A 21,345-nucleotide genomic window follows, 5' to 3' on the forward strand; every position below is an offset into this window, starting at 1 on the left:
AGAAATGAGGAAGATTTGTTTAATGCTGCAACATGCTCTGTTTGTGAGAAATAAATTTTTTCTTTTTTTAATAAATTAATTTTTATTGGTGTTCAACTTACCAACATACAGAAAAACACCCAGTGCTCATCCCGTCAAGTGTCCCCCTCAGTGCCCGTCACCCATTCACCCCCACCCCCCACCCTCCTCCCCTTCCACCACCCCTAGTTCATTTCCCAGAGTTAGGAGTCTTTATGTTCTGTATCCCTTTCTGATATTTCCTACCCATTTCTTCACCTTTGCCTTCTACTCCCTTTCACTATTATCTATATTCCTCAAAAGAATGAGAACATATTATTTTTGTTCTTCTCTGACTTATTTCACTCAGCATAATACCCTCCAGTTCCATCCATGTTGAAGCAAATGGTGGGTATTTGTCGTTTCTAATGGCTGAGGAATATTCCATTGTATACATAGACCACATCTTCTTTATCCATTCATCTTTCGATGGAGACCGAGCTCCTTCCACAGTTTGGCTATTGTGGACATTGCTGCTAGAAATATCAGGGTGCAGGTGTCCTGGCGTTTCATTGCATCTGAATCTTTAGGGTAAATCCCCAACAGTACAATTGCTGGGTCGTAGGGCAGGTCTATTTTTAACACTTTGAGGAACTCCACACAGTTTCCAGAGTGGCTGCACCAGTACATATTCCCACCAACAGTGTAAGAGGGTTCCCTTTTCTCCGCATCCTCTCCAACATTTGTTGTTTCCTGCCTTGTTAATTTTCCCCATTCTCACTGGTGTGAGGTGGGATCTCATTGTGGTTTTGATTTGTATTTCCCTGATGGCAAGTGATGCAGAGCATTGTCTCATGTGCATGTTGGCCATGTCCATGTCTTCCTCTGTGAGATTTCTCTTCATGTCTTTTGCCCATTTCATGATTGGATTGTTTGTTTCTTTGGTGTTGAGTTTAAGAAGTTCTTTATAGATCTTGGAAACTAGCCCTTTATCTGATACGTCATTTGCAAATATCTTCTCCCACTCTGTAGGTTGTCTTTTAGTTTTGTTGACTGTATCCATTGCTGTGCAAAAGCTTCTTATCTTGATGAAGTCCCAATAGTTCATTTTTGCTTTTGTTTCTTTTGCCTTTGTGGATGTATCTTGCAAGAAGTTACTGTGGCCAAGTTCGAAAAGGGTGTTGCCTGTGTTCTCCTCTAGGATTTTGATGGAATCTTGTCTCCATTTAGATCTTTCATCCATTTTGAGTTTATCTTTGTGTATGGTGCAAGAGAGTGGTCTAGTTTCATTCTTCTGCATGTGGATGTCCAATTTTCTCAACACCATTTATTGAAGAGACTGTCTTTCTTCCAATGGATAGTCTTTCCTATTTTATCGAATATTAGTTGACCATAAAGTTGAGGGTCCACTTCTGGATTCTCTATTCTGTTCCATTGATCTATGTGTCTGTTTTTGTGCCGATACCACACTGTCCTGATGACCACAGCTTTGTAGTACAACCTGAAATCTGGCATTGTTATGCCCCCAGCTATGGTTCTCGTTTTTAAAATTCCCCTGGCTATTCGGGGTCTTTTCTGATTCCACACAAATCTGAAAATAATTTGTTCTAACTCTCTGAGGAAAGTCCATGGTACTTTGATAGGGATTGCATTAAACGTGTAAATTGCCCTGGGTAGCATTGACATTTTCACAATGTTAATTCTGCCAATCCATGAGCATGGACTATTTTTCCATCTCTTTGTGTCTTCCTCAATTTCTTTCAGAAGTGTTCTATAGTTTTTAGGGTATAGATCTTTTACCTCTTTGGTTAGGTTTATTCCTAGATATCTTATGATTTTGGGTGCAATTGTAAATGGGATTGACTCCTTAATTTCTCTTTCTTCAGTCTCATTATAAGTGGATAGAAATGCCATTGATTTCTGGGCATTGATTTTGTATCCTGCCACGCTACCAAATTCCTGTATGAGTTCTAACAATCTTGGGGTGGAGGCTTTTGGGTTTTCTGTGTAGTTTATCATGTCATCGGTGAAGAGGGAGAGTTTGACTTCTTCTTTGCCATTTGAATGCCTTTAATATCTTTTTGTTGTCTGATTGCTGAGGCTAGGACTTCCAGTACTATGTTGAATAGCAGTGGTGAGAGTGGACATCCCTGTCTTGTTCCTGATCTTAGGGGAAAGGCTCCCAGTGCTTCCCCATGGAGAATGATATTTGCTGTGGGCTTTTCGTAGATGGCTTTTAAGATGTCGAGGAAAGTTCCCTCTATCTCAACACTCTGAAGTGTTTTGATCAGGAATGGATGCTGTATTTTGTCAAATGCTTTCTCTGCATCTAATGAGAGGGTCATATGGTTCTTGGTTTTTCTCTTGCTGATATGATGAGTCACACTGATTGTTTTACGAGTGTTGAACCAGCCTTGTGTCCCAGGGATAAATCCTACTTGGTCATGGTGAATAATTTTCTTAATGTGTTGTTGGATCTTATTGGCTAGTATCTTCTTGAGAATTTTTGCATCCATGTTCATCAGGGATATTGGTCTATAATTCTCCTTTTTGGTGGGGTATTTATCTGGTTTTGGAATTAAGGTGATGTTGGCCTGATAGAACAAATTTGGAAGTACTCCATCTCTTTCTATCTTTCCAAACAGCTTTAGTAGAATAGGTATGGTTTCTTTTTTAAACGTTTGATACAATTCCCCAGGGAAGCCATCTTGCCCTGGACTTTTGTGTCTTGGAAGGTTTGTGATGACTGCTTCAATTTCCTCCCTGGTTATTGGCCTGTTCAGATTTGCTATTTCTTCCTGTTCCAGTTCTGGTAGTTTATGGCTTTCCATGCAGGGATCCCAATGTGGGACTTGATCCTGGGTCTCCACGATCAGGCCCTGGCCAAAGGCAGAGGCTAAACTGCTGAGCCACCCAGGGTGCCCTATTCATTTGTTTCTAATAGTGATTAAGAAAAAATCATTTTAAGATACATTGAGTACCACGTGCCAATTCAAAGTTACCATTGATGTTTTTTTAAATTTCCAACTGATCTAGATACTGAAAAAGGAATCTGACAATATTCAGTTACCTGGCAAACAAAATACATATACATAAAATATACATAAAATATATATTACAAATAGAGACAGTCATATATATCAAAGGAAAGGCTAATTATCTAACTTTCTAAAAGTGAATTCCACATCATCAATTTGCCCAATGCAGTAACATCTTGTGGAGGCCTGTAAATGCAGCAAAAAGAAGTTTATTAGGTAATGGTGTCATTTCTGCATCTAGAGAAAAATATGCTATCGGTGATCTAATTCTTAATATTAAATTTAAACTAGAATATTAAAATTAAGTTAGAACTTTCATGTTATACGACAGGGAACTACAAACAAACCTTAAATGAATTTCCAAAACCCTGGTCCAGAAAGAGAAAAAAGAACAGGCAACTGAGAGGTTCAAAGAATTGAGAGAATCATCATGTGTACCTAAATCCAAAAAATAAATCATTTTAGTAACAAACTACTTGCAAAGCTCTTCCTTTGGACTGATAATCGATTCAAAAAAGTAAAGTACAGGAGAATGTTGATCTGTATCTCTGAATGACACACAAAAATCATGGTGGCTTACAGTTTTATTAGATTCAACATTTTGGTAGTAACATCTCATAGAGAATTCAGATTTACAGGCAAATTTGCACATACAAGAGCTTCTCTGAATGTCCTAGTTGTTAGGGTTTTTCAAACAAACTTAGGAAATGAAGATAAACAAGCCCAGAAAAATGTAGTAAGTAACCTGGCTGGAATGATTCAACAGGAAAACTGGAGATAGTGCCTTATGGTAGAGCTGCTACAGAGTATTCTCTTGAGGCGGGTGCTCTGCCAAAATCCTAATGCACCACAATGACCGTTTCTGAATTCATAAAGTATGGAAGGGTTGCCATATAGTGTTATATCCAACTGTCATGAAGTTTGAATGATTACCTGTATGCATATAGTCTTTAAAAAATACTATCATCAGTGTCATTACCTCTTTCCTTACTAGTAACCTACTCTTACCTCGCTAGAGTGTCTTAGCTGATTGGGAAGTTCCAACACAGGAATCAGTACATAGTGATGGAATCAGCCCCTATGCCAGAATAAAAACTCAGGTCTAGAGAAGAATAAGGAGAAAGACTGGACGATGGGCTTTAGAACTAGACTAGGAACTGACACTACTCTCTTACTTTCTGCCTATGTAGATATCCTTCCTTATCCCATGGGCCTCAATTTCCTCATCCATAAAGCAGAAAATAGAAAACTTATTTATGCCTTGGATCGTACTGCTATTTTCCAATAAGTGGCTAAGAACACATAAAAGAAACAACAATACCTCACATTGATATAGCACTTGGCAATTGTCTAAAAATATCACGTACTTTATCAGGCTTTCACCTTCTGAGAGATGGATGAAAAAGTCAAGTGCATTTCCAAGTACACTGGGTGGAGAGACTCTGCCTTGGAATCAGATAGACCTGACTTGGGATTCTGGTATACAATTTATTAGCAATGTATCCTCAGGAAAGGTTATCTTAACTTCATTTATTACCTTATCTACAAAATAGGATCAATAGCACCTACCTAAAAGAGTAATTCTGGATTAAAAAATTCAAAAAATATCAGGAAGGGAGACAGAACATAAAGACTCCTAACTCTGGGAAACGAACTAGGGGTGGTGGAAGGGGAGGAGGGTGGGGGGTGGGGGGATATGGGTGACGGGCACTGAGGGGGACACTTGACGGGATGAGCACTGGGTGTTTTTCTGTATGTTGGTAAATTGAACACCAATAAAAATTAATTTATTAAAAAAAATTCAAAAAAATCTGGGTCCATCTCCCAGAAGAACACCTCCAAGCTGTGCACATTTTACCAATGGGAGAGTTGAGACTAAGTGATGATAAACAATTGTAAAGCTCACACTTAGCAAATCCTAGAGCCAGCCTATAACTAGAACCATGAGAAGAACAGGCGTAGTGAACTCAGGAGTGAAATAGAATGAGTTAATCTATATATAGCTTTCAATTTTCCTGGATAAAACATTTCTTAAAGGAGGCTAAAACAACCCAATGCGTTTGACAGCTAAATGGAATTTGTCCTCATATATTTCTTTTATTTCTTATGCTTACTTTTCAATGACTCACAAAACAATTTCCTTTCTTTGGCCAGACACCTATTATTAACTATGCTACCTCAATGTTATGTGCAGGAAGAAAACTTATATTCTGTTATGTACATCTGATATTAATATACTCATGAAATAGCCACTTATATGTCATATACAAAGTAAGAACACTTAATTAGGAGACAAGATTGTTCTTCTGGCTTTGGCTTTCCCATTTGGGCCCTTTCACCTTGGGCGAGTCTCATCATCTTTGAAACTCTTTCACTTAATCTGTAAAATGGTGTAGGTAGACTTTGTAATCTCATCCCTTTCAGAACTAGATTCAATCACAGGTGAAATAACATCTTTCCCAAGAGCTTTAATGACGTTAAAGAGAAATGCATATACAGGATGATGTGATCATTGCTGCCCCTCTCAGACCTCACCCTTTGAAAAGGATAGTTGGTATGGAATTAAGAAACACACTTAAGTGGGATATGACAGTGAAAAACTGGAATACACAATCTTGGAAGATTGGGGGAGGGGACTTCTCTGAAATTACACAGGATAATGTAAGCCACCATTTGATAAGCTTTTACCAATGGAACTGCTTCTGTATTGTGGCAATAGCTAGGACCAAACAAACTCACAATGCCTTCCAGTCTAATTCTTTCTGATTCCATCACTATCACAAAACATTTACTCCTGGATATCTAGATGTATCTACTTTTCAAACTTCCTATCTCCTTCCAACATCCAGCATCACTCACAAATCTCCAATTTCTCTGACAACTTGCCCACTGTCCCTTTTCAAGTACCATACCCCACTAAGATTTCATGTTCTCATGCATTTGAGGTTCAGTTCTGCTATTTCAAAACAGCAAATGTAACTATCTCTTGTTTTGTAAGGAAATATAGTCCCCACTGTGCACAAGTAAATATAACTCTAGAAAAGGCCATGCGTGATTTGGTATTTCAGCTGCACCTGTCTGTGACTTAACTTGGTTTCTCTTTACTTGCTGGGAGACTGTTGTCCACATGTGGATGCTGTTAAAAAAAAAAAACAAAACATGACTATGAAATTGGCAAAGGCATAATTTAGTGTATTGAAATGGTAGTAGATAGCGTCAGATTATCCAGCCAAATTGACTAATGACTAATCAATACAATAGGAAATAATCTTCAAAATTCCTAAAGTTACAAACTGAAACTATACCAGTATGGACGAAAAAAGTTTGAACTCCCGCTCAATTATCAATAGAAGTAGGAGACAAGTGATAAAGGTGGAGAAAATAAAATATAATGAAGTAGGAAGTAAGAATTCCATATGTAATATCCTTTCACTTAATTCTTCCTTACAAAGATCCTAATTCAATCTTAACCTGTATATTAACATCAGTTCTACAGAGTTCAAAATATAAAGCTGAAAAATATCAGGAAAAAATTATTTCCACAGTAAAATTCACAAAATATATCCTTAATACTCCTCTAACAAAACAAAAAATCTTTAAAATGAACACTGGGTGTTTTCTGTATGTTGGCAAATTGAACACCAATAAAAAATAAATTTATTATTAAAACCTAAAAAAAGACCTGACTGTAACAGAACATTGCATTCCTATTTATTTACTCCCATCCCAGGAGGGGGCACTGTACCAAGTTGTGATCTAGCCCAGAGTGGTGTGTGTGTATGAGGTGTGTACTGTATCAGGCTTGACCAAATGACTTGTACTGACACATGAAATGTGACTGGAAGCAAAGTGAATCATGTCCAAGAGAATGCTTTAAGAGTCGTCATGTTTGGGGGACTGTTCTTTCCCTTCTGCCAGAAAAATGCATGTCTCTTGTAAGTGTTGTTCCCTTACACATCAAGTGGAACCAAATGCTGGAAAGAGTCACAGCCTCCTGTACCCCACACTTGCATGGACAAGAGCTAAATCTTTGTTGCTAGAAACCGCTAAGACTTTAAGGTTATTTGTTTGAGCAGTCTTCTTGGCAAAAGTTGACTGATACAATGACTTAAGCAAAATAATACTTTTTAAATTATTCCCTTGGTAAAAATGAAGCATCTTTTAATCAAGGAAATTTATGTGAAGCAGAAAAATGACAGGTGTATTCAAAAGAGTGAACTGTGTAAAATAAGTTAATTTCATATTTACGGCACACTCATCGGGTCCTATTAAAAAGTGAAGTTTCAAACAAATGTAAATGTTTCTTTTCTTTTCTTTTAAAAAAGATTTATTTATTTATTTGTGAGAGAGAAAACAATGGAGGGGAAGAGGGAGAGCAAGAAGGAGAGAAGCAGATTCCCTGCTGAGTGTGGAATCCTACTCAGGGCTGGATCCCACAATCCATGAGATCATGACCCGAGGTGAAATCAGGAGTCAAATGCTTCACCAACTGAGCCATCCAGGTGACACTAAAATGGTCTCTGATGGTTTCTAATCACAGCTAATAATCAGCCACACAGCAAGGAAACAATTTAATAGGATTCCTAGGAATGGGATCCTATATTAGACAAAAAAACTAAGTCCATAAATAAAAAACAACAACCACAAATCACTAACATATATGCTATGTTTCTCTGAGGGGCTCAGGCAAAGACAGTAATCTTTAAAGTATCTTACAAAAAAAAAATCTGACATGGAAAAAAAGTCAACAGAAAAGACAAGAAGAATAAAAAGAAAAATCTGTTACACAGAAAACATGTGATCTGATCCTAGGAAACAGGTACTCTTCACAGGAAAAAAAGGTATACCTCAACTATTTTACTTAGATAAATTACCAATCTCGACAGGCCAAGAAACTTTAGAATAAGATTATGTCACAGAGAACAGAGTGGCTATTTTATAGACAAGCAATTAGAGAGCATATTGTGTTCCCAGAGCATTTTTGCTCTATTTTACATCAGAAGTTTTTTAACTGACCTCCACTTAACTCATTCCCAGATTTACCTGACACTGCATCAAGTCAGCTGAATGACGTCCAAAGCAAAGTCTTCTCAGTTGGCAGCCTGCTCTCTGCTTTACGGGCACACCTCTGTCCTCAGCCCTTGACTAGCATGCTTGTGTCGTGAGAGTCCCTTGTGTGTGTTCCCACATATTTTATGACACTTGTACAAGATATTTTAATTGATAACTTAACCAAATATTACATAAACCAAAGATATACGAGTAAGAAAAAAATTCATTTGTTTCTAAGAAAATCAGCTGTATATTTTTAAAAAACACTCAAAGGTAAATGTGTAAAAAGAATTGTCAAGTTACAGAAGGAAAAAAAAAGAGGAAAAAAACAAAAAAAGTTACAGAACGAAAGCAATTATAAAAGATGGAGGAAAATCATAAGTCTGGAAGGAGTTTATACTCCACTTGCTTTACAAGAAGGAGGCTTTACTCATATTACTTTAAAAATAGCAAAACTGAATACTATAAGGAGTGGTTATAAAAAATATATATGGTTGCAAACTCTAGTGAGAAAACCTATGCTCAGAATCAAGAAGGCTATGGTCATAAATTTTATTTTATTTTATTTTTTTTTTATTTTATTTTTTTTTAAATTTATTTATTTATTTATGATAGTCACACACACACACACACACAGAGAGAGAGAGAGAGAGAGAGAGAGAGAGAGGCAGAGACACAAGCAGGCTCCATGCACCGGGAGCCCGACGTGGGACTCGATCCCGGGTCTCCAGGATTGCGCCCTGGGCCAAAGGCACACGCCAAACCGCTGCGCCACCCAGGGATCCCTAAATTTTATTTTTTTAAAAAAGATTTTGTTTATTTATTCATGAGATAGAGACAGAGACAGAGACACAGGCAGAGGGAGAAGTAGGCTCCATGCAGGGAGCCCGACGTGGGACTGGATCCCGGGTCTCCACTATCACGCCCTGGGCTGAAGGTGGCACTAAACTGCTGAGCCACCCAGGCTGCTCATAGTTTTAAAAATTAAAGAATCAATGTGTTCTCATTCATTTAGGGAATATAAATAATAGTGAAAGGGAATATAAGGGAAGGGAGAAGTAATGTGTGGGAAATATCAGAAAGGGAGACAGAACATAAAGACTCCTAACTCTGGGAAATGAACTAGGGGTGATGGAAGGGAAGGAGGGTGGGGGGTGGGGGTGAATGGGTGACGGGCACTGAGGGGGGCACTTGACGGCATGAGCACTGGGTGTTATTCTGTATGTTGGTAAATTGAACACCAATAAAAAATAAATTTATTATTTTAAAAAAGAATCAATGTATACTTACAAAACTTAAACTAAAATTAAATGGTTGAAATATCAGTTCTATTTTCCCTGCTAGCACAAACTTTTTCTATTACCTGACCACGTACCGGTCCATATCACATCAGAAAAGAGAATTTCAACCAAATTATTATATAACCAAGTTTGAGCAACAGATTCCCCACACATGCCTCCCTAACCAACTTTGCTATCCCTATCAAAGTATTTCCCACCCTGATCTGTATTTATTTAGATGCATCCGCCAACTGGGCTGCAAACTCCATGGGGGAAGGGATTATATCCTCAAATTACATATAAATTATCATTCCCCAAATATATATTATTCTAAATGGCAGGAGACTTCACTAAACACAGATTTCTCCTTCCCCTTGCCTCCTCCCTTCCCCAAAGATTCCTTGCTCCCAGAGGGCACGCACTACATCATATTCATCTATGTAGAAATCTCAGTACCTGACTCAACACCTTGCTCATGAGGGCCAGACACAAAGAACCCAATGGACTAAAAACTAAGAAAAATAACTGGCATTTTCCTGTAAATTAATAAGATGATAAAGGCAAGAATGTCATTCAGGAAAGTGGAACTTGCTAGAAAAAGGACTGAGGAATCAAGTTCCCATTCCCAACAAATTCTTAAGAAATCAAAAGTTAACCAATAATTGAGAGTATTTTAACCGACTGGAAATAAGAGGACAGAGTAGATAAGCAGATGTGCTTCCTGGAAAGAGAACCGGAATCAGGCCAAGCACACTCCACTCATATACCAAAAGTCAATTCAAAAACCTATGAGAGAAACCGAGTGTTCATTCAATGCATTTATTGTAGCACATCATGTGCACCATCCTGCAGGACCCCCCACCCCCCACCACTCACAAGAAAGTCAATACCAGTTTCTGCTCTGTAGGACTTGACATGCTTTTGGTGGAAAGAGAATAGGAACTGGTTAAATTACCATAAAAAGTAAAAGGGGCCAAGACAATTGCATGGAGAGCAGCAGCTATGGAAGTCTCAGAGGCAGTTTCACAACAGTGTTTGAGATTCACTCTGAACCTTGAAAACTAGGAAAGTTTGGGACAAGACAAGATTGAGAGGGAGTGGGTTTATTAAAATAGGGCAAACAATGTCAGCAAAGTCACAGTATTACCAAGCGTAGCTCAGATTATGGTAAGCAACAAACCTAGCTAGAACACTGGGTATTGCAGACAAGTTGTAGAAAAGGAGACTGAAAGAGCAGCTTCGATGTGTGGAGTGACTGAAAAGTCAGGCAGAGATTCAACATGCCCTGCCTTTGGCTCAGCTCGTGATCCTGGAGTCCGGGGATCCAGCCCTGCATCAGGTTCTTTGCTCAGTAGGGAGCTTGCTTCTCCCTCGGCCTTTACCTGCCTTCATGTTCTCTCTCTCTTGCTGTTTCTAATAAATAAAAAAAATCTTTTAAAAAAATCTAAATATGCCTTGTTAATTGCAGCATTTGAAGAAAATTATAAGGCAACCTCCTCACCCTAATGAAATAGAAAAAAAAAAGACTAAAAAGTAGAAATCTATAATAAATTTTGTTCATTTGATCAATATGATGGTATATTTTATGTATCAACCTGACTGAATCATAGGGTGTCAGATATCTGGTCAAACATTATTCTGAGTGTATCCATGAGAATATATTCAAATGAGATTAAGATGTGAATTCATTGACTGACTATAGGAACTTGCTAGCCACAACATGGGTGGGCCTCATCCAATCAGCTCAAGGCCCAAACAGAACAAAAGACTAACCCTCCCCTGAGAATTCCTCCTGCCTGACTGCCTCCAAACTGGGACATTAGCTTTCTTCTGCCTTTGGACCTAAGTTGAAACACTGGTTGTGTCTCGAGCTTGAGAGTCTTTGACCTGAGCTATACCCTCAGTTCTCCTGGTTCTTAGGCCTTCAGACTCAAACTAGTACAGCACCAGCTCCCTTTGGTCTCCAGCTTGCTGGCTTACCCTGCGGATCTCAGAACTTGTCAGCCTCCATAACCACCTTAGCCAATTCTTAGAGTGAGATATATATATATATATATATATATATACACACACACACACACACACACACACACACACACACACACACACACATCCTATTGATTCTGCTTTTCCGGAGAGCCCAGACTAATACAATCAAACTTGAAATTTCAGATGTCTGTTATATTGCTACAATAGAATCTATCTGATAAAAAACTAAAGGACTCTTGATACACCTTCTAGTCAATGAAAACATGTTAACCTTGACCAAAATGTAACATTAAATAGCCTTCAGATAAGTTCAGAGCAATAGTCATTCAATATCAACCATTTTTAATTTTACTTCTTTTTATTTTAATGAAGAAAGAAATACTTCTTATATAGATAAACAATTCTTTTGAGAAAAAAAAATGAGCCTGTATGTGCAAGAGTAATGCTAGGACTAAGTATAACACAGTGAAATAAATAAAGCAGGCACAGTACCCAACCTCAAAGAGCTTACAGACTAGGTAGGGATAAGCCATTAATCAACCACCAAAGAAATGGAAAATAACCTGATGAATGCAAGGACAATGATGAACATGGTGCTACTGGAGTATATAATGGAGAGAGCTAATCTCATCTGGAGTTCAAGGATGGTTTCTTGGCCCTGTGATGACTGAACAGAGGAATCTAGCAAAGGAAAAAGAGAAAATGCAAATGTAGAGCAAGTGGAAGGCACTCAGACATTTAATAGCTGGGTAAAAAGCGTATAAGCTGCAAAAAAATAGAACAAAAAAATGAGTGGCTAGGAGATGGTTTCAGTGAAGTCAAGGAAGAGAGTGCTTTAAGAGGGAGGTATCTGTCATCTGTCAACAACCCCTAATGCCACTGGGCAGATCAGCAGAAGGAGCTCCAAAAAGCCTGCAGTGCTTTAGTGACACAAAGTGCATGGTGGCCTGAGAGAGTCACTAGAAAGCTCAGGGCAGAAGCCATCTCAGTGCGGGCAGAGGAGCACATTGGAGGTGAGAAAACTGGAGACCTAGAATATCCAAGCAAAGAGGGGATCCCTGACGAAAGGGGATGTAGAATCAAGAGGGAACAATTTTGAAAAGAAAAAGTCTGAATATTTAATATCAATGACAATGATCATCAGTGTCAGAGGGTGAATATCAAATGAAGAGAGGGGATGCTCTACGTCCTAAGTGTTCATCAGAGGGGGTACACAGGCTTGTTCTTCAGAAAGAGGAGGGGACAGACACTTCTCTATGCCGGGAGGACGAAAACAGAACGAGTGCACCGATGAGTGAGTGTGAGTGTGTGCTGTCAGGAGCTGATGTGTCAGTGTTATTTACATTATCTTTCCAGTTGTTTACTGACATTCTAGGGTTAAAATTACCATAGGGTTTCCTATGGGATTCAGATGGTGTCAACAGAATTAAAAATCTTACGTGTGGCAAGGTACAAAGTATTTCAAGGGATTATTAAATGTCACTTTTGTGTACAATATGGCATTGGTCCTACCATGAATTGAAACAAAGCAAAATATATTTATAAAAGTTTAATATAGCATATAAATACCCAATAATGTGCATTTAAATTTAATAGAGAAAAAAATGAAGAAAGATCAGGAAAGCTGTTTACAAGCACACTACATTCCAAAGTCTACAAATGGGCCCATGGAACTAAGTCGCGGAGGGAAAGCTCTCCAAAGCCTGCTTGGTTCCATGCTGTTGCTAGAGGAAGAGTCAGGGAAACTGTCAGCAAGAATGACCATGCTCCTTTTTCTTTGCTTTTCCTTTCTGAAAAACAAAAAGAATGGGAGGGAGTGAGGGAGGGAGGGAGGGAGGGAGGGAGGGAGTGAGGAAGGAAGGAAGGAAGGAAGGAAGGAAGGAAGGAAGGAAGGAAGGAGAAAGAAAGAAGGAAAGCAAACCGATAGACAGACAGACATGTAACCCACCCCTAACTGTGCACAGCCATACATCACAGGACTTAGTTCACCAAAGGGAAAGACACAAGGAAATGTCGCTGTCATCTCTGCCCACTGAGATGAATTAAATCAATCGCCCATTCAATCCCGCCTGAAGGAGGCAGCTGAGCTGGGGCGGGACCCTGAGGCTGCGTGTCCTGCCCCTGAACAAGGGGCCTGGGACGTGGCCTGGGCGCTGCTGCTCCTGCTGGCGCTGCTCCAGGCGCCTGTGGACAGCGCGCGCCTGCACGGATCTCTGCATGCAGAGAATTCGATGCCTCAGGAAACCACCAACAGGGAATGTCACCTCTGTGACCTCCAGCTCTAGGAGCCAGGCCACCAGCAGCTCCGGGAACCCGCTGACCAACCGCCATCTCCATCTCCAAGACGCGTGGCTACAGCCAGAATCCCAGCAGCTGGGGGCTGGGCCAACAGGATCTCCAGCAGCTCAGGGTCCCAGAACACAACCCAGGCGACACTGGCCTCGGAGACCATCCCCACGACAGTTCAGCCGCGGCCTTTTCTTATCAGTCACAATCACACCAGCTATTAGCTCTAAAGGAAATCCAGGATCCAGAGTGGATACTGGCAGCTCTCTGGGCGGTATTGTGCTGACACTGGGTGTCCCGTCGGTTCCTTACATCGGAGGCAGAAGGTATTATTCCAGAAGAGGCGTTCGATCACGAACCATTGGTGAACATGATGCCATCATCTAAGGAGGTCCAGGACCAGTGGAAGAAGACGGATACAGCCCTGTCAGATCATTTCGGTGATTCGGCCATGCACATAATATACAATGTGCTATATAAACATGTGGAGCGTCCTCCTGGTTCCTAAAGGGAAAACGGGTTTGGTTTGGGTTTTCTAAAGGAGTATTTGGAACATAGAGTTAATGCAATGGTTATAGTCACTTTTAAGAAATACACAGTCAGACAAGGCCTGCCCTTTCCTTGTATGGCACTGGTCACAGCAGGGGAGTGATCGGCAGACATGGTCCCCCATGGGTGCTGTGCCCTCCCTGCATACAAATAAGGCCCTCAGGATGCTGACAGAAACACCACACAGCAAAAATTATAGGAGTTCACCAGCTCGCAAGCATAACTTTAAAGCGTTGTGCCGGGTGCACTGCCCCCAGGGCCCAGTCAAACTAGCGAAGATATCTGGGCTTTGCCCTGCTAGGGAGAGCCTGAACTTTCAATGAGAGGTAATCTAAGTATTTTTTTCCTCTGTGTATTTCACTAAATTGGAACACTGAACAGTGTTTTAAAGATTTGGTTAGGTTATTGCTGATGTGAGACTAGTGTCACTACCAGAAATCGCTCTATTTCATATGGAACAGTTATTTTCTGTTTAGTGAATATTTTTAAGAGGTGTAAAGCTTTCTGCTCCTAGAATCGCTGAATGTCCTGTAAACTTCCCTAACCTAAGTTCCTCCTGTGATTTCCAAACCCACCCCACAAGCTAAGGCTGTGCCAGTCCATCCAGGGGCCGTAGGGCAGCACTACCTACACAACCCCTCAGGCTCCCACCTACATACCAAATGCTGCATTTTTGTGCACTGTTGATTTTACTCAGATTGGGGACATAGCATTTTTATACTACAAAAGCTTTGGAGTACATTTTTAAGGCTTTTAAAGATAAGCTTTTATTATTCTTCAGGCCACTGGTCTCCTGGGGGCGGGCACATGGCTGTATTATGGTATTAGAGAAAGCCCCATGTTGTAGGGACCCCAGGGCCAGTCAATGTAGTTCCTGTTACAAGCAGCCAAAACTCGTTCATGTTTGGTGAAAAAATGGTACTTAATCTGACTATATGACCATCCGACAGAGTGTTGCTATCTTAGTAAATTTCTGCTAATCCAGAAATGCACTAATATGTCCTAATGTCCCTCGTCTGCACTGCAAAGGATTTAAATGTGACTTGTGATCAGCTTTTGTGTTTCAGAGGATGCTAGGAATTTCTATGTAAAAGCATCACGTCTACGCACTGTGCATTAAGGCCTAGTCTGCTGAGGACCAGGTAACGCCGCAGGCCTGAGATGTGTATTGTAGAAGGAATCCAAGGAAGCCTGGGTGGGCAGAGTTGGTAACAGACCACATACTTGCCTGGTAGGAACCCCCACCGTTTCCATTTCTTTGTAAAATGACGATGCGGGTGGGGGGTGTTTTCAATTTTACCTTTTTCATCTCTTGTGTTCTTTGTGCTTCCCGGCTTGAGGTCCATTAGAACCCCAGAGGCAGGGGATCCCTGGGTGGCGCATCGGTTTGGCGCCTGCCTTTGGCCCAGGGCGCGATCCTGGAGACCCGGGATCGAATCCCACGTTGGGCTCCCGGTGCATGGAGCCTGCTTCTCCCTCTGCCTGTGTCTCTGCCTCTCTCTCTATCTCTCTGTGACTATCATAAATAAATAAAAATTAAAAAAAAAAAAGAACCCCGTAGGCAGCCGGATTCTGAGCACTCTGAGGATAGGGAACCACTTCATGTCCCTGAATACCTTTCCGGTGGCCTGAGGCCTGTCTTCTCCGTGTGGAAGCTGCATCGCTCACTTCCCAGGCCAACCACTGCTCCCCTAGTGCACATTTCACGGGCATAAACTCATTACCTAGTCCTGTTCACTGCGGCAAATACTCGCTTCTGTTCCCGCTGAGAAATGTATTCACTGGAAGATGCGTGAGAATCCAATCCAGGACTTTAGATAATCCAAAACATGAATCACTCCCATTCAGGTAAATGAGAGTTGACAATATATTCGTGAGAATTTTGTATTTTTAAGGAGAAAAATTTAAAGCAAATTCCTTTAACTCTTTTTTCCTTTTATTATAATGACCAGGTTTTGGTATTTAATTGTCACTGAGAACTATTTTTAGAATAAAATTTTGTTCTTCATCTAAAAATTAAAAAAAATAAAAAAGTAAATACCAACCTAAGAAATAATAGACACATCAGTCAGTTGATTATGCATTTAATTAAGAATAATACTCCTAACTCGGGGAAACGAACTAGGGGTGGTGGAAGGGGGGAGGAGGGCGGGTGTTGGAGGGGAATGGGTGACGGGCACTGAGGTGGACACTTGACGGGATGAGCACTGGGTGTTTTTCTGTATGTTGGTAAATTGAACACCAATAAAAATTAATTAAAAAAAAAAGAATAATAGTGTGTATAGTTTTGACATAAGTCAGCCATGATAATAATATATTTAATTACTTTTTAGACTCTTGTTAAACAAACTCCTGGGATCCCTGGGTGGCGCAGCGGTTTAGCGCCTGCCTTTGGCCAGGGCACGATCCTGGAGACCCAGGATCGAATCCCACGTCGGGCTCCCAGTGCATGGAGCCTGCTTCTCCCTCTGCCTCTCTCTCTCTCTCTCTCTCTCTCTGTGACTATCATAAATAAATTAAAATAAAATAAAGTTTAAAAAAAAGAAAAAAAAAACAAACTCCAAAAAAGGGAAGGCCACATTTTAGAACTCCTCTCCTTTTTTTAAATTTATTTTTTATTGGTGTTCAATTTGTAAACATACAGAATAACACCCAGACTCATCCTGTCAAGTGCTCACCTCAGTGCCTGCCACTCAGTCACCCCCACCCCACGCCCACCTCCCCTTCCACCACCCCTAGTTCGTTTCCCAGAGTTAGGAGTTAGAACTCCTCTTCTATTCAACTCTGTACCCTCTTGATGCAATAAAGCACCACAAACAGTGGCCTACAACTCAGTAACTTATCTTCCTTTTTCTTTTCTCCAAGCAGTCTTTTTTTTTTTTTTTTTTTTAGGCACAGGATTTCTTTTATTTTTGATTTTTTTAATAATAAATTTATTTTTTATTGGTGTTGAATTTGCCAACATACAGAATAACACCCAGTGCTCATCCCATCAAGTGCCCCCCTCAGTGCCCAGCACCCAGTCACCGCCCCCCCCCCCGCGCCCACCTCCCCTTCCACCACCCCTAGTTCATTTCCCAGAGTTAGGAGTCTTCATGTTCTGTCTCCCTTCCTGAGCAGTCTTTTTTGGATCATGTGAGATTTCCAAAGAGGGCTAAGGCACAATGAAGGATGACTAAAGTTCTAGGAAACATTTTTCCTAAGGTTCTAAGAAACATTTTTCTTAAGGTTCTGTGAGCTTGTTTCTCAAATTCTCATAATTTAATATACTTAGCTGAATACATCTTTATTGTGCAGGTTACATTCACTGAATTATATAAAGTATAAATATAAATCATAAAAATTTATATTACAAGACAAATTTTAAACCTTCTTTTGAATATTTTATTAATTCAATGATGCAATGTAGAACTTCACATTTTATTTTGTATGGCTAAGTAGTGGCTGAATCTTTTATGAGTATCCACTCATGTTACTAGATGGAATACATTTTTCTTGAATAAAAATCTCCCTAGAAACACAACTTTCCTTCATAAAGAACTAAATCTAGCTAATTCAAGTGTTTTATGTTATGTGCATTAAATTAACTTCACTTTGCAGCTTATTGACTATTTTTATACCAATCATTAAAAAATAATCTAATACTCATCATAAAATATATCCCCAATTTAAAAAAAAAAAGGCATTTTCTTCTTTATCTTCCTACACAAAGAAATCCTGTCTGGAAACAAGCAATATGTATGTTTAATTTTAGTTGTCTAGATATTAGATTTAACACTTAAAAGTGTTATATTCTTTTAATTTCCTCTTGTGATAAGTGATGTATTCATGTTATTTGCCTTACTGAATCTAACTCGAATGCCTCTTCTTTTCATCATAGTTTTTAGCAACAAAAGATTGTAAACTTTCTCCTTTTTAGTTTTTACCATATCTCTTCTTAAACCTGTGTATTTAATGCAATGTGGATTAATTTTAGAATACTAATCTTTCATTATTACATTTGTTAAGCATAATTTGAAAGAACCCTGCAGCAAATACCATCTTCGCATGAACCTTAGTCATTTCACTGCTCCATATCCAGGTTTCTGAGTAGTCCAGACAGGACTGCCAGGTTCTTAGTCAATGGGGTATCTTAATCGAAGGCTCTGATTATCTGTGGTAATAACCATAAAAAGATCTATGACCTAACAACAAGATGCTGTTGGCCACACAGTTATGTGGCTCAGAGATAAGCTACTTACACAGTAGACCAAAATGTGTACACACATACCAGTACATACTCAGCAATCCCAGGGTAAAAATGTAACACTTTGCCAGACCAAATACTTCCATGCACATGAACAGCAGACCAGAGTTCAAGTGGAAGAATTTGCTTTCTGTAACTTCCAAGGAAAGAGACATAAGCTTTCTTCCGAATTGAAAAGGCACACTGGACGAGGTGTACTGCATCAGGAGAGAAACGAAAGGGAACAGAGGAGGCCAGATCACCCAGCATTCACTGAGCCCCGACTGCCAGGGTGGGCAGTGAGAAAATAAACATAGCTGTTCTGTGTTCCTCAGTTCAGTTCTTGAGGAACTCAGTTCAGTGACAAAAACACATATATAAGTAAATCATTTCTCTAAGTGGGCCCATGGATATATTACTCTAGATTTCTATTCTAGAGGTATTGGGAAAATCTTAAACAATTCTGCTTCAAATTCACTTAAAATGTTAAATTAGAAATTAAATAGAATTTAATTTTAAATTAGTAATAATAATAACTTTAAATATAAAATCGAAGACTCAGCACTTTTCCTCCCAAAGAAGAATTTCACAGAATTCCTTTTTTAAATTCTATTTCATACTTTCAGTATCACCAATCCTGTTAACAAAGGCCGCAGCGCAGTTAGGAAACAAACACTCTAGCTTCTCCTTGGTTGATGCCTCAGCGGTAGGCTTTACTGCCCTACAAATTATGAAGGTGTAGGCTCACTGAAATGATTTCTAAAGACCCTACCTACTAACATCCAGCATTCCCCATTCGGAAAGGTAGCTGACTGCAGGCACAAGGTTGACTAAGAAACAATCAGCTGGCACAAAACCTGCTTCTCTTAAAAAGCTGAAAGCGGTTTAGCATAATAATAATGATCTTAAACCTATCTCTAAAGCTGCCAAACCACCATATCTAATAAAGGTCTCTGCACAGCACAACAAGATATCTTCCCTACAGGACATTTCTTACATTTATAAAGTCCTAGCAACCTTTCCAAAGAGAAGACAGGCCACCCAGCCATAGCCAGTACGATGGCCCCGGTAAACAATATTCAAGTGGCCTAAGTGAACACATGCTTCCCTGTGCATCCAACTGAGGAGCCCAGGAACAGGGCACTAGGCTGCTGCTGTCTTCATTGGGAGTAGGCCCGTTAGGACTGTCATCCACATAGCACGTTGTTCCTTGAGTGGTGATTATTTACTTAAACGTCTTTGGCATGCTTGGGATTTATACCAGCTACCTTGAGATGTTAGAGAAATAAAACAGACTTTGCTCTGTTTTATATAGAAACAAAACTACAGAGACAAAAACTATACACATGGCAGAGTGGTGATAAAAATACTTGCTAACTTATATGGCACACATAGGGGCCAGGTGTTTTGCTTATGTTATCTTATTTAACTTAATCTTCACAAAATCCAATGAGGTAGGTATTATCATCATTAATTCACAACAGAAACAAGAGTTCCAAGATTATTTTTACCACTATGGAAACAGTGACTAGATTATCTTTTGAACTATAACATGTCCAGTGCTCTGTACAGGCCCTGGCCCACAGCAGATGCTCGAGGGCTATCAGTTGAATGAATGCATCAAGTGAAGTGTTCAGCCAACAAGGGTCAGAAATTAGGCATTTATTGCCTTTCTTAACAGAATCCAAACTGGGCTCAGTTTTGTACAGGCCCTGGCCCACAGCAGATGCTCGAGGGCTATCAGTTGAATGAATGCATCAAGTGAAGTGTTCAGCCAACAAGGGTCAGGGCCAGAAATTAGGCCTTTAAATTGCCTTTCTTAACAGAATCCAAACTGGGCTCAGTTCTGCATTCTTTCTACTTCTATATCAAGTGTTTGTTTTGTCCACTGACTCTAACTTTTCCTCATCCTCCAACAAAGCTAATTTCCCTCACCAAAGGGAAAAAGAGGCTAAAACACATATTGCCTACGCATGACTTTTGTATAAAAGAAAAGAAGGTGCAATGCCTTTGAATGAATTCAGGATGTTTTGAGAACTTAAAAATATCAAGGAACATGAGTTCTAAATAACTCTAAACTATGTATATTCTTAAATGAAACTGTTTGCAAATGTTCAGTAGTTTCAAAACTATCTAAATAGTAAATTCAGAAGCATGGAAGGCTTTTAAAATCTGTGTTTACTCTTTTGCAAATTAACTCTAAGGTATTAGAGCACAGAGGTTTACACGGTGGACAGGGAAGACAAATTACCTGGACTCAGTTCCTATCCAGCTACTCAATGGCTGTGTGGCTCAGGCAAGTTACTTAGATTCTGTATCAGCAACCTCACCTGACAGAGGAGGGGACAATTCTAGTGCCTTCCTCACATATTCATGGTACATATTAAGGTTCTAATACACATGACCACTTATAGGCACATAGTACCTATTCTGTGCTAGCTGCCGTCACCATCATCATTATTAAGGATTAAATGATGTATTTCAAAGTTATCAATCTATACAGCTTAAGGATATTTCTAAAAATAGTCGTTTGACTTGCGGATAATCTCCAATTGAATTAAAATAATATATTTATAAGTAATATAATAATTTAACTTCCTATAGTAATATGTAGCCACAGTAGGGCTAGTACTTAAAATTTCATAGGACCTACTGCTTCTAATTGTACTTATTTTAAACTTTTAACTAAGGAAAGACAAATATGTACTTTACTATAAAATAATCCATTAAAAGATCTCCAAGATATTTAACTGATATTATTATGGTATTACTAAAGAAATCATTAGATAGCTGCTCCCTAATATTCTGTAACAGAGTCTAGAAAAATTATTAAAAAAACATTTATATAAATCTGATTTAAAAAACAGAAAAGAAACTGAATTAGAGAAAAGTCTTTATAATTTTTGGTATAAATGAAAAATCCAGTTGA

At 39.4% G+C, this 21,345-nt stretch overlaps 1 protein-coding gene across 1 annotated transcript in view; it reads right to left on the minus strand.

Moving 5' to 3' along the window:
• Positions 1–211: 211 nt before the first annotated feature.
• Positions 212–21,345, minus strand: part of LOC140597332 (uncharacterized) — a 45,556-nt gene continuing 24,422 nt past the window's right edge. Inside the window, exons 3-5 of the mRNA XM_072745551.1 lie at positions 6,110–6,171; positions 3,383–3,473; positions 212–3,221 (exon numbers count right to left, since the gene is read on the minus strand). Coding sequence (XP_072601652.1) covers positions 3,158–3,221; positions 3,383–3,473; positions 6,110–6,171 — 217 coding nt within the window. The 3' untranslated portion in view covers positions 212–3,157. The remainder of the gene's footprint in view (positions 3,222–3,382; positions 3,474–6,109; positions 6,172–21,345) is intronic.

The sequence above is a fragment of the Vulpes vulpes genome, unplaced genomic scaffold (assembly GCF_048418805.1).
Source record: "Vulpes vulpes isolate BD-2025 unplaced genomic scaffold, VulVul3 u000000641, whole genome shotgun sequence".
Lineage (NCBI taxonomy): Eukaryota > Metazoa > Chordata > Mammalia > Carnivora > Canidae > Vulpes > Vulpes vulpes.